Here is a 14360-nt window from a genome sequence, read left to right on the forward strand (position 1 = left end):
TTGATATCATCAACATTTCTTCTTGGAGCTGGTTTTCTACTTGTAGTAGGATTTCTTCTATTGTAGCCTTGATTTTTCTCCTTGCCTTTGCTGGAACTAGGAGCATCACAATTTCTTTCTGCCTTCTTCACATCTCCTTTGCTTAAAGTATTTTCATTCTTGTTTGAGGGTTCACCTACATACCCGAGTCTTGATTTATCATATGGAGATCTGTGATAGCTGAGCAAGTCATCCAAGGCTTGAAAGCTCTTCATGATTTTTTTCATCCCTTCAACCTTTTTCTTGAGGAGGACAATCTCTTCTTCCAATCTTTCACACTCATTATTCTTCTTTGTAAGTTGTTCCTCAATTTCTTCCTTGCTACGAGTAGCTTCAGCTGCTACTATTTTAAGGGAGATGATATCTGACTTCATTTTGGAGATTTCTTCATTCTTTGCTTGATTGCTCTCCATTTTCTTTTCAGCTCCTTGTCCCTGCTTCCTGGCTTCTTGTAATTCAGACTTAAGGGAGGAGACCTCTACCTTGTACTGTCCAATCTCTTCTACAAGTTTTTTCATTCTCTTGTGCCTTTGTTCAAGTTGACATGACAAGGTATCTTCCTGCTTCTTTGCTTTATTCAATTGATTTGTCATGGATATGACTTCTTCATGATGTTTCCTTGATCAAGTTCCTTCTTAAGCTTGGCGAGCTCTTCATCCCTTTCTTGTACTTGAAGCTTGATGAGGTCAACCTTCTCATTTTCAGCTTCTATGATGGATTCAGAATTTCCTTCTTGACTGATGGTCATGGTCAGTGTTCCCTTTGCATGAAGGTCATGAAGTCTATCCCATATATCCTTTGCTGATGAATATTTCCCTAGAATCTTCTTTACAGAATCAGGAAGTCTATCCAAGATTCTCTTTGCTGCTTTTGCTTTGTATTCCTTGGATTCTCTATCCTTCCTGCTATCATCAATCACTGATTCCCAGATTTCAATCCCTTGAGACTGTAAGACAGTCCTCATTTTTACTTCCCATATATAAAAGTTCCCATTGAACCTTGAAGCCTCAAATAGAATGTTTTCAAGTTGATTGTCTTCTATTTTAGTAGTAGAGGGAAACACATTTTTAAGAGGATTGGTGACTTTCTTCTTTGACCTCGCCATTTGACTGAGTATCTAAAATAACTGACTGTCTTCAATAGTAACACAAAAAAAAAAAACTAATCTGAAAAATACCTTGACAGAGTCTTCACTCTGCTGGATAATTTGCTGCAGCAAGAAACCTTCCTTCAACTTCTTTGGCGTCTTCAAAGAGCCTCGACAAGCTCTGATACCATGTTGGGAATTTCTGATAATTCCAAACAAAACTGAACAAAACAGAACAATACTCTGTTTTAACACAGCGGAAATAAAAATTAGTTGTGGAATACGGTGTTTCAACAACGCAGTTTTGTCAATTGCTGAATGCAGTGTTTCAGCAACGGTGTTTCAGCAACACTCTATTTTGACGTCTCGTAACAAAAAAAATATTTTCTGATTACGGTGTTTCAACAACACACACAAAAAAACTTCTATTTATAAACAGTGAACCAACTGATACAAATTCCTCTTCCTCACATAGAGGGATTTTCACAATTTCTATTACAAAACATATTCCTCTTAACAGAGGGATTCACCAATTTATGCTGAAGAGCATCTTCCTCTTAACAGAGGGATTCACCAATGACTATGCTGAAAAACATCTTCCTCTTGACAGAGGGATTCACCAATGACTATGTTGAAAAACATCTTCCTCTTGACAAAGGGATTCACTAAGGAACACTTCAGTTCCACACAAATAGCATCCTCCTTCTAATAGAGGGATTCTCCAACATGCCTTCTTTAAAGGCACTTCAATCTGTGTCTTACATTCATTTAGCACATACGCGCTGCAGCGTATTGCCTTTTGTTTTTTCAATAGAACAACTGCAAAGATTTTACGCTGTTGTGTTTTCTTTGCATTACATTTCACTTGCGCTACTATGCATTCCCTTCCTATTGTTTTCACAATGGACAATAACCAAAACTTCACGCTACTGCGTGCTCCCCTTCATTGATTACAATCGCACTGCTGTTGTGCCTCACTTGCATTTCAGATGCAAACAACAAAAACTGTGCTCCTACGTTTCTACCCTCTCTCACAGCAAACAATCACAAAACAAATTACATTCAAATCTGCTCTGTTGTACATTTCACTATTCTGGAAGCATTTTCCTTCATGCTGCTGCGTGCTCTCCTCTGCTCTCTATATCATCTACACTGTTGTGTCTTCACATATATAGTGCAATAGGGGTCATAACAGTCCATCAACTGCTTCAACTCTCTGACAGAGTCTCTGCTGCTCATAATGAACGAAATCTGATCTTTCTGACATTCTGCTGTGCTTCTTGAGTCGGTTGTGTGGAAACCCATGGCTGATAAATGCTGCGGCTGGCTCGAGGCTGGTTCTTTCCTTCTCGGCCATGCTTCTTCTTTAATGCTGTTGGTGAGCAGTTATGGCGCAAAGCCCAGATCTGATCTTCCTCCTCCTTTGGGAACACAAGAACAATTAAAGGGTGAAAAGACGATAATGGCGGTGGCTTAAAAAAGGGAATAAATGTGGGGCGTTGGATCAGGACAAATGGACGGTGGCTACTGCTGTTCAACTGTTCATTGTAGTTGAAATTATAATTTCAACAAAGAAGATGAATTTATTCAAGAAAACTAAACAATGGTGAATTTTTTCAAACCTACTGTAAAATTGAAACCATGTCACAATCTTTAGAGTTGTGCTAATTCACATATACCACACATGAGTTTGTAAGGGAGCGTAAGAGGGACAAATTTTCATCCAGCAGCCTCTTCCTAGTTCCTCTATGCAAGCTACATACTTCTTGCAAAACAAGGTTGTAGGTCCATTCCTTGGACCGCCATGCTTGGGTTTGATGGCCCCTAAAACTTACAATCTCTTGCCCGCCATCACAGGTGCAGGCCTATGTAGTTTACATGGGATTTTCTGGTGATATGGCAAAACTCTATCTCAGATATTCCTATATACAGATGTTGGTTTCTGTTATTGATGGTAATGGAGTAGCCTACTGCTATTGGTGAAATTAAGTGTAATTGCCATATTGCATCTACTTGTAGAATTGGGACTAATTTACGTTAAGTCTTCGAAGGACATTAAATGTTCCACACTTCGCAGATCTTCTATCTCATCAGATTCTCCAACAGATAATTCTTGAAGCTCTGTGAGCTGCTCCAAACCTTCTATGCACTTGAACTTGGGACATGCATAAACCTCCAACCGCCACAATTTTTCCAAAACTAGTAACTCTTGTATCTCAGCGAGATCGAAAACATATAGGATTCTAAGCTTTGTGAGGTGTTCCAACCCTCGTATGATCTTGAGTTTACTACATTCATAGACGTTCAACACATACAAATATGTCAGATGTTCGGGAGATGGCAACTCTTCTATCTCATCACATTGATAAATATATACTCTTCTAAGCTTTCGGGGGTGTCCCAACGCTTGTATGCTGTTGAGTTTTTTACATCGACCTACATGCAACTCCTCCAAAGTTGTCCACGTTTCAAGACTGGTGAGCTCCTCTACTTTTTCACAGCCCACGATGTTGAGATCTTTAAGTATTTTAGGACCACAAAGCCTTCTTATTTTCCTCCTATGTTACTAGAAACGGAACGGTTAGTCACCGTTCCCGTTAAAAAACGCAATAGAAAGACGGCACCAAAAACGCTGTTTTGTAAGGCTGTTCTCGTTTTTAGAGGTGAGAAACTGGTTTTTCAGAAACAATTCATTTTTTAGAGCGGCCTCATGCAAAACGTTCTTCGGTTTCCCTGCAAGGCTTGGGTTTATCCACAGTTTCAGGATTTCCTATTCAAACTCATATAAAGTCTTGTTAACTATGGTTCCAAAAACGAACTGCATGCAAACTAGTTTCATTTTGAGGTAAAGAAATTTCTAACTACAAACTAGTTGCAAATTTTGCAGTAAAGAAATTTCTAACTATTGTTAAAAAAAACTGCATGCAACAGGAAAAAGGCATTGCAAGCAAAAACTAGTTTCATAAGCTTCAGAGAGGAGAGCAGATTCGGTAGATGCAGCCGAGGTTTGGATCGGATCCAAGCAGAGGAGAGGAGGCAAATCAGATCAGAGCAAAGGAGAGGAGGAAATGAGTGCGCCAAGGAGCCCGAGTTAGCTTCTCGCCCCAGTTAGTTACATAAATTTGTTTAAAAGTTTAAAATCTATGTTCTGTTTGTCATGGGTTGAATTTATAATTCAATTTGTGACATTGCAATGAAACTTTTGCGATCCCACAAAAAAGCTTGTGTGTTTAGATAACGAATGTTTTGTTTTATGTTTTTCATAAAAATAAAAAATAAAAAATTTGTTTTTTCTCTCTCCTCGATTCTTGAATGCGAAACCTCTAAACATCCTTCCTTTCTCGTCCCATTGTCGTTCTCGTTTCTGTTTCTGGTAACATAGTTTTCCTCAATTCCACACCGCTAGAAAACCTAAGGTTTTGAAGGTTTCGACAAACTCCTTCAGGAAAGGTTACCTCCCTTATTTCTACTCCATTTAGACATAGTGCTCGGGACCTCTCCAAACTAGTAGAATAAGACAATCGATGTGTTGATTTCTTAACTTTCCCAAGGAATCAAGCAGCGATCACATTCTTGTGAAATGTATTAAGACCAAGTATTTCAAGGAGCGCATATAAAAAAATTCCTCTAGCAAAGTTTAGAGTTTGAGAGGCAGGTAATAATCCACTAACATTTTTTTTCCACGTACTTCAGCTGTCCTATGGACTTCCGAAAGTGTGAAATGGGAGAGGAGAAGTTTAACTCTCGCAACTGGAGAGGTGGCTGCAATGTTCACATTTCCACTGTAAGAAAAATTTAGAGACGATTCTCATCTACAAACTAAGATAGAAATAAAAAAAAGTTTAAACACAGAAAATTGCATCCCTGAGATTCCTATTGCCACAAGGTTTTCAATATGCTCCCTCTCACTTCTAAAACTTTCAAATTTTGTAGAGGAACCCAAAAAGGCGGGGATGAACAGGGGCATTTATACCAGCGGAGCCATATGAAACATGGTGACCGTACCTTTTTCAATATAGCTTTACATAACAAGCTTCACTTGTAAGAATTTGCAAATGAGAATAAACGATCTGTATTGAATAGTGCCCGCTTACAGATTCCCAACAACTCCTGACTACACCTTTTGAACAATGACATTTATGAACGGACACCGTGAACCAAGGAAGAAGAGAGTTTCAAGTTCGCCGTTGGAATTACAGACGAGCTTTTGACATTTGCGAGGAATATTTCAATGCATCCGGAAACCTGGCTGGATTTTTCTCTATTTGATGATGAAGATGATGAAGACGGTAAGTCGTCATAGTTTCCTTCCCGCCTGCATGATTTGAGTGCTCATGTTTGTTTTTTGGCCTGTCATGAAAATAAGAATAGACATTTGCTAGAGTTCGTAAAATGCACAAGAGTCGACCGACAACGCGTCAGCGAAGAGAATATCCGGAGGGCAGCGAATCTGCTAAAATGTCGTGAAGAAAAACCTCACCGTAAAAAGCCTATCAACTTAATGAGTCATTCACAAACAAAAACAAAAAGTATATTTTATTTCTAATTTAACTCTCGATAAACGCCATAAAATATACCTTTATATATATACATATTCAGTTTGTTGTTTTGGATTTTATATTAGTTTTTTAATTAATTTAATATTAGGGATACCCTTTCAAAGTTTACACTAATATTTCTTTTCTTTTTTTTTTAATTTCACGGGATTCCCCGAAGAGAAATCCAAAGAATTGAAAGAAAGATCCTTTGGTTGTGTTGAGAAGACTAACGCATTTTTATTACTCGGATGACATTTGAATCAAAATGGAAATCAGCTCAGTGTGAAATACAGGTGAGAAATCAAAATAATTTTAGAAGATCCTTTGGTTTTGTAAAGAAGGCTAAAGCATTTTATTCTTCCAATAAAATTTGAATCAAAATTCAGGTCAACTCATTGTTAAATATAAATTTTTAGTTTGAACGGTAGTTGTGGACTAGCCCTCGAGTTCCATTGTTAGACTAAATCCACTCTGGACAGCTCTGTGTAATGAAGGAGGTCAGCGCTATAAGTATATTTTTTCATGTATACAATATTTATTTATTTTCATATCAGCTGGGAAAATTGATGCCATCCGTAGGCATCATATATATCTCAAGAGCGTAAGAGTCGGAGGAAAGGATGAGTGGATTCCGGTATCAAATGAAGAATTTTCTCTCTCATAAAACAATAATAAATCCAAAAACAAATAAATTAATTAAATATTCTAAGTTAGGAATCTGTGTTTAATTATTGGGTTGTTCTTTTTAAGATAGGAGTTAATTTACGTAACTCCTATATTGGTGTGTGTCCGGTGAGAAATTATCTCAACCAAAAGTGTCCAAGATAGCACTCACTATCTTGAGAACACTATCTCTCATCTATTTATTTGTAACACTATATTAAATTTTTTTGATGAATAATAAATGAGAGTGATAATACTTGAGAAAGCATGAGGCTTCCGCATTTTTCCGCCAATATTTTGTGTCTGATTTTTATGTGTATTTTTCTGTAATCTATTTAAGTTAATTTCATTTTTCAAGTAAAAAAATATTGTTGGAACAAATGTTAAGGATACATAATCCTCCTTGGAATTAGAACACGGTACCTATAAGAACCGAACTTCCCAGCACTGAACGACATCCTAACAACGGGCAATGGTCCTTACCTTGGAGGTAGACAATTTAAGCTTTCACCCCTTTTTATTATTGTGGACGAAATCCATAGCATCGGACTTTCGGTTCGAAGGGAGATATCTTTAGAGGTTTGGGCCTAATGTTGTTCTCTTCACGTTGGTGTCATGGACCGACGTCACAATTCATCGCATCGGCATTTCGGATGAAAAGCACGTGCGTTTACCCGTTGTTGGCTCTTCGGGTTTCATGAGTAACGTCTTCATCAACTAAAAGATTGGACCTGATGCTCGAATAACTCTCCCTCGGCATTGTTTACTTCGCAGTGATTCGACAGATCACCGTCACTCCGTCACTTGACGCCATCGTGCTCTCTTGGCAGCTAAGAGACAGTATGAAAAATCCTTGAGCTACCGCCCTAAGCAGCGTTAATGAACGATAAGATTTCAAGGCATGACGCGATGAGAGCAATGTTGTTGGTATTACGTGCAGCACAATCATATTCAAAATGCTCGATACACTTTGAAGTTAATTATCATATTGAAAAAATGAATGGTGTGATCGATATGTGTTAACTATTTGTAATTTAATGATGATAACACAATCAGCGTAAGTGGAAGTGGTTGACTATAGTTGAGATTAATTTTGGTGTTGATTACGATTTATAATGTTGATTTTAGTTTATCATAATTGAAGATTCAATTATAATTTAGAATGATAGGTTATGGTTGATTATGGTTCGTTATGTTTGATTATGTAGACTATAATTGATCATAGATGGTCATTTTAAACATTGAAACCGATGGTTTAGCATATTTGACCATAGTTAACAATGATTGATAACAATTGACCATGGTTGATTGTGTTCCACTATATTTATTCATATTAACTATAATTAACAATATTGACCATATTAAACACTTTGACTATGCAAATGGCAAAAACTAAAAAATATTTTAAAAGCATGATGCTTATCACAGAGTTTATAAAGGAAGACAAATGTTGATTCAATATCATTTTATGGTAGGCTAATAAAAAGTATATCAACTCTACCAAAATATCGTTGAATAAAATTTTATTTTCTTTTCGCTTGATGTCTTTTCTTTCCCTCATAACTTATTATAGACTCGTCGATAATAAATAAAATTATATAATGCCCGGTACAAACTAAGAAATAAACAAATAAATAAAATATGTTAAGACCTTCGAACTTAGTGTTAATCCTTACTTCATAATTTTAGAGATCTAATAGGTTTACGAATTTAGAAAAACATAAAATCAACATTAAAAAGTATGAAAACATAAAGGTGTACAAGAATGGATTGTTATTTACCAAAGTAAGAATTTTTTTGTAAAATTCTATTATTTAGGAATTAAATTAATGTTGTAAAATAAATATTTGCATTATATTCTAGGAAAAATAGCATATTATTAATACTTGAATATGATTTTTTTATGTTATATAATTTTTTGATTTATATAAATTATGTATTCAAATTGTTAATTTAGTTATATAGATTTTAGTTTTTTACACTAAATTTTAAAAAGTTAGGTATATAATTTAAATAATTTTTTAGTTAATATATTGTTTTTTTTTTTATATTTCCATTATAACTAACTCATTATGAGAGAAGTATTATTTTGCACCAAATAAATTAGGAGATGAGGAAACTCATAATTGATACTCTAATCACATTCCAATATTTCTATTAAAATTGGAATGTAATATAATTCTAATTGAGTAGTTATTCAAAATTAAAATTGGAATGTAATATAACTCTAATTGAGTAGTTATTCAAAATGAGATAGACCAAACAGGAAATTCAAATACTAAGTTATATTATAGGTGACCATCTTAGATTTTTCCTTTCCCTGTGTGGAATAAGAGAAGCTAAGAGCATAAGTAGCCAAAGTATACAAGTTATTGAATGATTATATCTTTCAACAGTTAATAAACAAAGGGTTATGGCTAGTTCTTCCTAGTCTTCATGGAAATAGATAGATAACTTGGTCTCCTCCTCTCCACCACTTAGCAACCCACATCTTCATCAATCATTAGATCTTCCATTTTCTTTAGAGATAGAAGTCAGTGATTCCAAATAAAGTGATCTAAGAAAACTCATAATTTGAAAGGGGTGCATAGAAGTGTAAAAATGCTACATCAAATATAAATAAGCATTTTCCTAATCTACCACTTTGCATTAATTTCTTTGTCTTTTATGTAAATCTTTTTCAAAGTGTGCTTAATTAGAATATAAATTAAAAAAAAAAACTTATCGAAGAAACCCATATTTATTGAATAATTATGTTACTAGATATATAAATATTTCTATAAAATCAAGATTATTTTCAACCTTAAATGTTATGGGTTATATAGTTCCAAACCAAATTAAATAATTATTAAATCAAAATCTCAATCATCATTCAATATTTTAAAACCAATTTTCTATTATACACCTATATGAAAAATGGTTAGTAATTTTTTTGACTTATCAAAGTGTAACAACAATTCCTTTAAAATAATGGTATATTTATGATCTTTAATAAGAAGGTCATTTACCCTTAAATGACTTATAATTTATTTTTATTAAAAATAAATAATATATATTATTAAAAATTAAAATAAATTTAGTTATACTAAAATATTTAATCATCCTTAAAGGGTTTATAATTTATTTTTATTAAAAATAAATAATATATATTATTAAAAAATAAAATAAATTTAGGTATATTAAAATATTTAATCATTCACTTCGGTAACACATACCTCATTCGAAGTCAATATAACTTGTCATACCAATCAAATAGAAATCCCATTACAATCTTTTTCCAATAACTTTGTAAAAGAATCTGGTTTTCCCCTCTAAAACGATATCAAAACACATAAATAACTTCTATACCAAACCACCCTACTATTTTTCAACTAAAACACGGCAACGTAGGATATCAACTAAGATCCGAAAACATTTGGTACAAGAAATAAATTACAGTCATTCCAAACAAATATGGTAAGTGGCTTTCACGTTTTTTCCAACTAAGATCCGGAAACATTTGGTACAAGAAATAAATTACAGTCAATCCAACCAAATATGGTAAGTGGCTTTCACCATATTGCCACATTGGGTACAAGAAATAAAATACAGTCAATCCAACGAAATATGTCTAGGTAAGTGGCTTTCATCATATTGCCACATTGGGTACAAGAAATAAATTACAGTCAACCCAACCACATATGTCCAGGTAAGTGGCTCTCACCATATTGCTCAAATGGTGAGAATAGGAAGTCACTTTCAGAGCCATAATATCATTTGAAAAACAATAAATGTATTTGGCACTTTGAATTATAGCCTGAGGATGGTTTTAAACCACTGCGCCGATGCCCTTGCGTATCGTTTTAAATTGTCATGGTAATCCACATAATGTAAACCAAATCGATAATTGTATCCACTTGACCACTCAAAGCTATCCAGAAGCGACCAAGCCACATACCCTCGCACGTCCGCTCCCTCCCTGAACAATTTTTTTACAGCATTCAAACACAGATCTCATTAACGAAGCTCCACATAACAAACTCAATTCACTGTATAATTCACAGGTATACCTTATGGCTTGAAGCAGGGAAGACAAATGTTCGTAATGGTACTTCACTCGCTTGGAATCATTCAATGCTCGTTCAAGCGGGGTTGTGCCATTATCAAAATCACCATACCCTGAAGAAAATAATGGTGTTCTTAATCAACAGACTTAAGTTTTTGACAGGAAAAAATTATCATTCAAAACTGAAACTCAACAAACACCTGCGTACCAGTCTCTGTGATGTATATGGGAGGGTTGTTATAGCGATGCTTTGTGTAACTTACTACGTCCCTTAATCCAGCCGGATAAGACCTGAACTCGCTCAAACCCTCCTGCAAATGGATTGTGATGTATATAAAACTAAATTCCATTCAAATTGTTTGGGAGTAGTTCAATAATCCAGCAAGGAAAAATTAAAAAAATTCTCCTCTTGCTTACTGCTGATCCAATGTAAACTCCGTTTACTTCATCTGAAACACCAACACCCATCCAGAGAAGAAAAAAGTTAATAACATTTAACATAGATGAATCCTGGACTATTGATTATTAAAAGTAAGCTTACATGTAACAATAGCACGGGCGTCCAGAATGTAGTCTGTATTTGCAGGATTTGGTGGATTGGGATTGTTGATTGTAAAGAATGTTGAATAGTAGTTAAAGCCAAGAAAGTCGAACGAGCCTTTCAGTTCTTCTGCCTCTTCAATGCTGAACTGTGGTAACCGTGTTCCAACTAAAATTCTCATGGAATCAGGGTACTTCCCCGATGTCAATGGATCCAAAAACCTGCAATTAATTATACGACATTTTAATATTATTTTCTTCTTTCGCGATGCTAAATTTATGTTGATTATATATTCCGGGAATATTTCAGAACTTTACAAACAATCGGGAATATTTCAGAACTTTACAAATAACTTGAGATCAAATAATTGAGTTCATTATAGATTTTGAAATAAACCATGAAATAATCTCCAATAGAGAAGGATTGCCATGAGATAATCTACCGCAGAGAAAGATAACTATTAAGGATGGCCATGAAATAATCTGGAATAAAAAAAAATAAAAAAATTATTTGATGATAAGCAATAGAGTGTGTTGATTTTAAAATATTTTCAAAATCTACAATAAAATAAGATAATCTAATGTTCTTAGCTAAAACCCAATAAATCCTAACTACGGACTTAAAATATAAATGTCCAAATCTCCCTATGAGAATTATCATAAAACCAACCTCCTTTCAGATTGCATGCTTCACATACCATCCTATTCTGAAGTCAATTGCTCTCTGGGTAGCCTGTTGATCAAGCAATGATTTTGTGAATGGCACCATCCAGTTCGCCGCAAGTGACATGCCTATGGAACCTTTCTGCTTCCCCTGAATTTCATTTTCCAGCATTTAGTCAAGACATGTATGACCCTGTATTCAATTTTTATGCCCTGATTGAAAACAGTTTTTAATCTTACCTGATATTTATGCCTATATATTTTTACAGCGGCGTTATGAGAAAGAAGCATATTGTGGGCTACAATGTAGGGCTCTGTTGCAGAATTTCCGGCTGTGCAATTTCCAAATCCAGGGGAACAGCGCCCTGGCGCGTGAAGCCCCACATCGTAGCCTAAATAACAGGTGGTAAAAGGTTCGTTTATAGTTATCCAGTAATTGACACGGTCTCCGAAAGATCGAAAGCATTCTTCTGCAAATATGCCAAAGTCCTCCCTGGTAAAAAAATATCAGAATTAAGATCTATTTTGATGTATTCGAACGGTGCAAGAGAATTATGGCGATGAATCTTACACCACTTTTTTGCTACGGAATCCCCCATACTCGTCCTCCAGAGTTTGTGGCATATCCCAGTGAAACAGAGTCACAAAAGGCTCTATACCTGCATGAAAAATCAAATTCATTTGTACAAAAGCCACATACATGTGAATCCCTGTGGAATGCAAGTAAATAATTTGTATTTTTAAATACCATTCTTGAGCAGCTCATTGACAAGATTATTGTAATGAGCGATTCCCTCTTCATTGACTCCACCATGTCTTGGGGAGCCCTCTGTAAATTCATAAAAAATGGAAATGAGAGAATCATGGAGTTCAATGGTTACTTAAAATCCATTGTAGAGCTATTTATACAGAAATCACTGTTCTTTAATTCAACTTACGAGGAAATATGCGTGGCCAGGAAATAGAAAAACGATACACGTCCATTCCCATGTATTTGAGAAGCTGAACATCTTCCTGCCCGCAGATTACAAATAAATCAATTCCATCAACGCTCAGAAGAACTTTCAATTCTTCAAATCATTCTAATTTGTACCTTATAGCGGTGATATTGATCTACTGCAACATCCCCATTCTTTCCATCGGCAATTTTACCTACATTAACATTCAAGAACACTCAATAAATGCACATAAGAGATCCCACTTAATTAAATTACCCCTGAGCTCTTCACATTAGTAATGGCTCTGCATGTATGCGCCAGAGAAACCTGGAATATGTGAGAATTTATCCCAAATGCTGGGTCCTTTCCCACCTTCATGAGCAGCTCCTTCCACCTGTAACATAATTAAAATTTGTTGAGTCAAGGAAACAAACAAGCAGAGGGTTCCATGATATAATCGATGAATCTAGTTACATGGACCAGTGATGAAGGTTGAACCTGATAAGCAGATGAACCAGCTCCGAATTTGAAACCCTTTGGAAAGCTGCTTCTACCTATATTTGCAGAAGCTCCTGCAACTATCGGAAGATAAATTGGAAGAAAACAGATCCAGAATAGCCTCGGTCCTAATTCCATTCCCGCCATCATACAGAGTTACATGCCCATTAAGTTATTGTCGGGTGGAAACTTTGTACAAGATGTATGCGATGTGCCTGGAGTGAAAGCTATATAAGGGTTTGTAAGTGCGTCTGGGGTAACCCCATCAGCGTAGTTGGTCATTATCACACTGGAGAAATCTAAGTTTATGGTTTCCTCCATTAACCGGCAAACCTAATCCGATCGGCTGACATAAGTCTGATAAAGTTTTGTTTGATCACGTAAAAGCTTATTAATGAGGTTGGATTTGGTCACTCCGGCGTATCTTAACTCGTTTGAATTTGAAATCCACCAACCTATCTTCTATGGTTTACCGCAACGGCTCTTTCGACTTACAGATAGTATGGTTTGTATGGAATTCCTGAGCCTTTCCCCAAAATGAGGATTTTGTAAAAATCAATATCTCTAGGGCTGATGTACATATATAGGTTGTTGGGATAAAATAGATCCTAGTGTATCATATGTTTAAATGGGTTGAGATGTCACATTTATAAGATACGATAGTACAAATGTCACATTTATAAGATACGAGAGATTAAATCCTAGTGTGAATTGTCAATTATATGTTTAAATGCGTTGGAATATAGAGTTGTTGAGATAGTCCCATTTACGTGTAACTATATAATGTCCCATTTATGTTATGTGTATATGTTAGAATGTTATTTAAATAAATATAATAGGTCGAGATCATTACTAATGTGCGAGTATATAACATGCCATTTATTTTATGGAAAATAATATAACAATATGTTAAATGCTATTTAAATAATATAATATGGAAATATTTAATATTATTTTTTAAAATCATGTATTAAATTAATGATTGGTTTATTTTACTTTTTTAATTAAATCTGTATAATAATATGGTATATAATATAATATGATTAAAAGTAATATATAAAAATAAAATATATATATATATATATATATATATATATATATATATATAATTTTGTTACAAATTTAAATGAATTTAATTTTATAAATAAATTAAGATAAATATTTATTTCTAAAATAAAAAATACAAATTTAGAATTATTACATAAACTAATAGTTATATATTCTTTTATATGAAAGGCTGTATTATATTACACTAAATTTATCTTTATTTTAAATCTATTTATTAAAACATATTATTTTTAAGTGATTTTTTTTAAGACTTAAGATTTAAGATTTAAATTTGGTTTTAT

At 34.4% G+C, this 14360-nt stretch overlaps 1 protein-coding gene across 2 annotated transcripts; it reads right to left on the minus strand.

Annotated features, from left to right (window-relative positions):
* Positions 1-9721: 9721 nt before the first annotated feature.
* On the minus strand, positions 9722-13223 carry LOC149261548 (beta-glucosidase 13-like). Of its 2 annotated transcripts, none has more exons than XM_089381972.1 (13): positions 13012-13223; positions 12886-12907; positions 12669-12727; positions 12514-12589; positions 12324-12404; positions 12147-12234; positions 11816-12068; positions 11611-11726; positions 10914-11134; positions 10790-10821; positions 10581-10683; positions 10377-10485; positions 9722-10285 (listed from the first exon to the last, which is right to left on the minus strand). In XM_089381972.1, the coding sequence occupies exons 1-13, from the start codon at positions 13159-13161 to the stop codon at positions 10117-10119; spliced, it is 1479 nt and encodes a 492-aa protein (XP_089238098.1). In that variant the 5' UTR covers positions 13162-13223; the 3' UTR covers positions 9722-10116. The 2 variants fall into 2 exon arrangements, with proteins under 2 accessions (XP_089238098.1, XP_089238094.1); XM_089381968.1 differs by having other exon boundaries at positions 12841-12907.
* Between the last annotated feature and the right edge of the window lie 1137 nt (positions 13224-14360).

Source organism: Pinus tabuliformis, chromosome 6, assembly GCF_031772625.1.
Source record: "Pinus tabuliformis cultivar Carrire ecotype Pingquan chromosome 6, CPIR1, whole genome shotgun sequence".
Lineage (NCBI taxonomy): Eukaryota > Viridiplantae > Streptophyta > Pinopsida > Pinales > Pinaceae > Pinus > Pinus tabuliformis.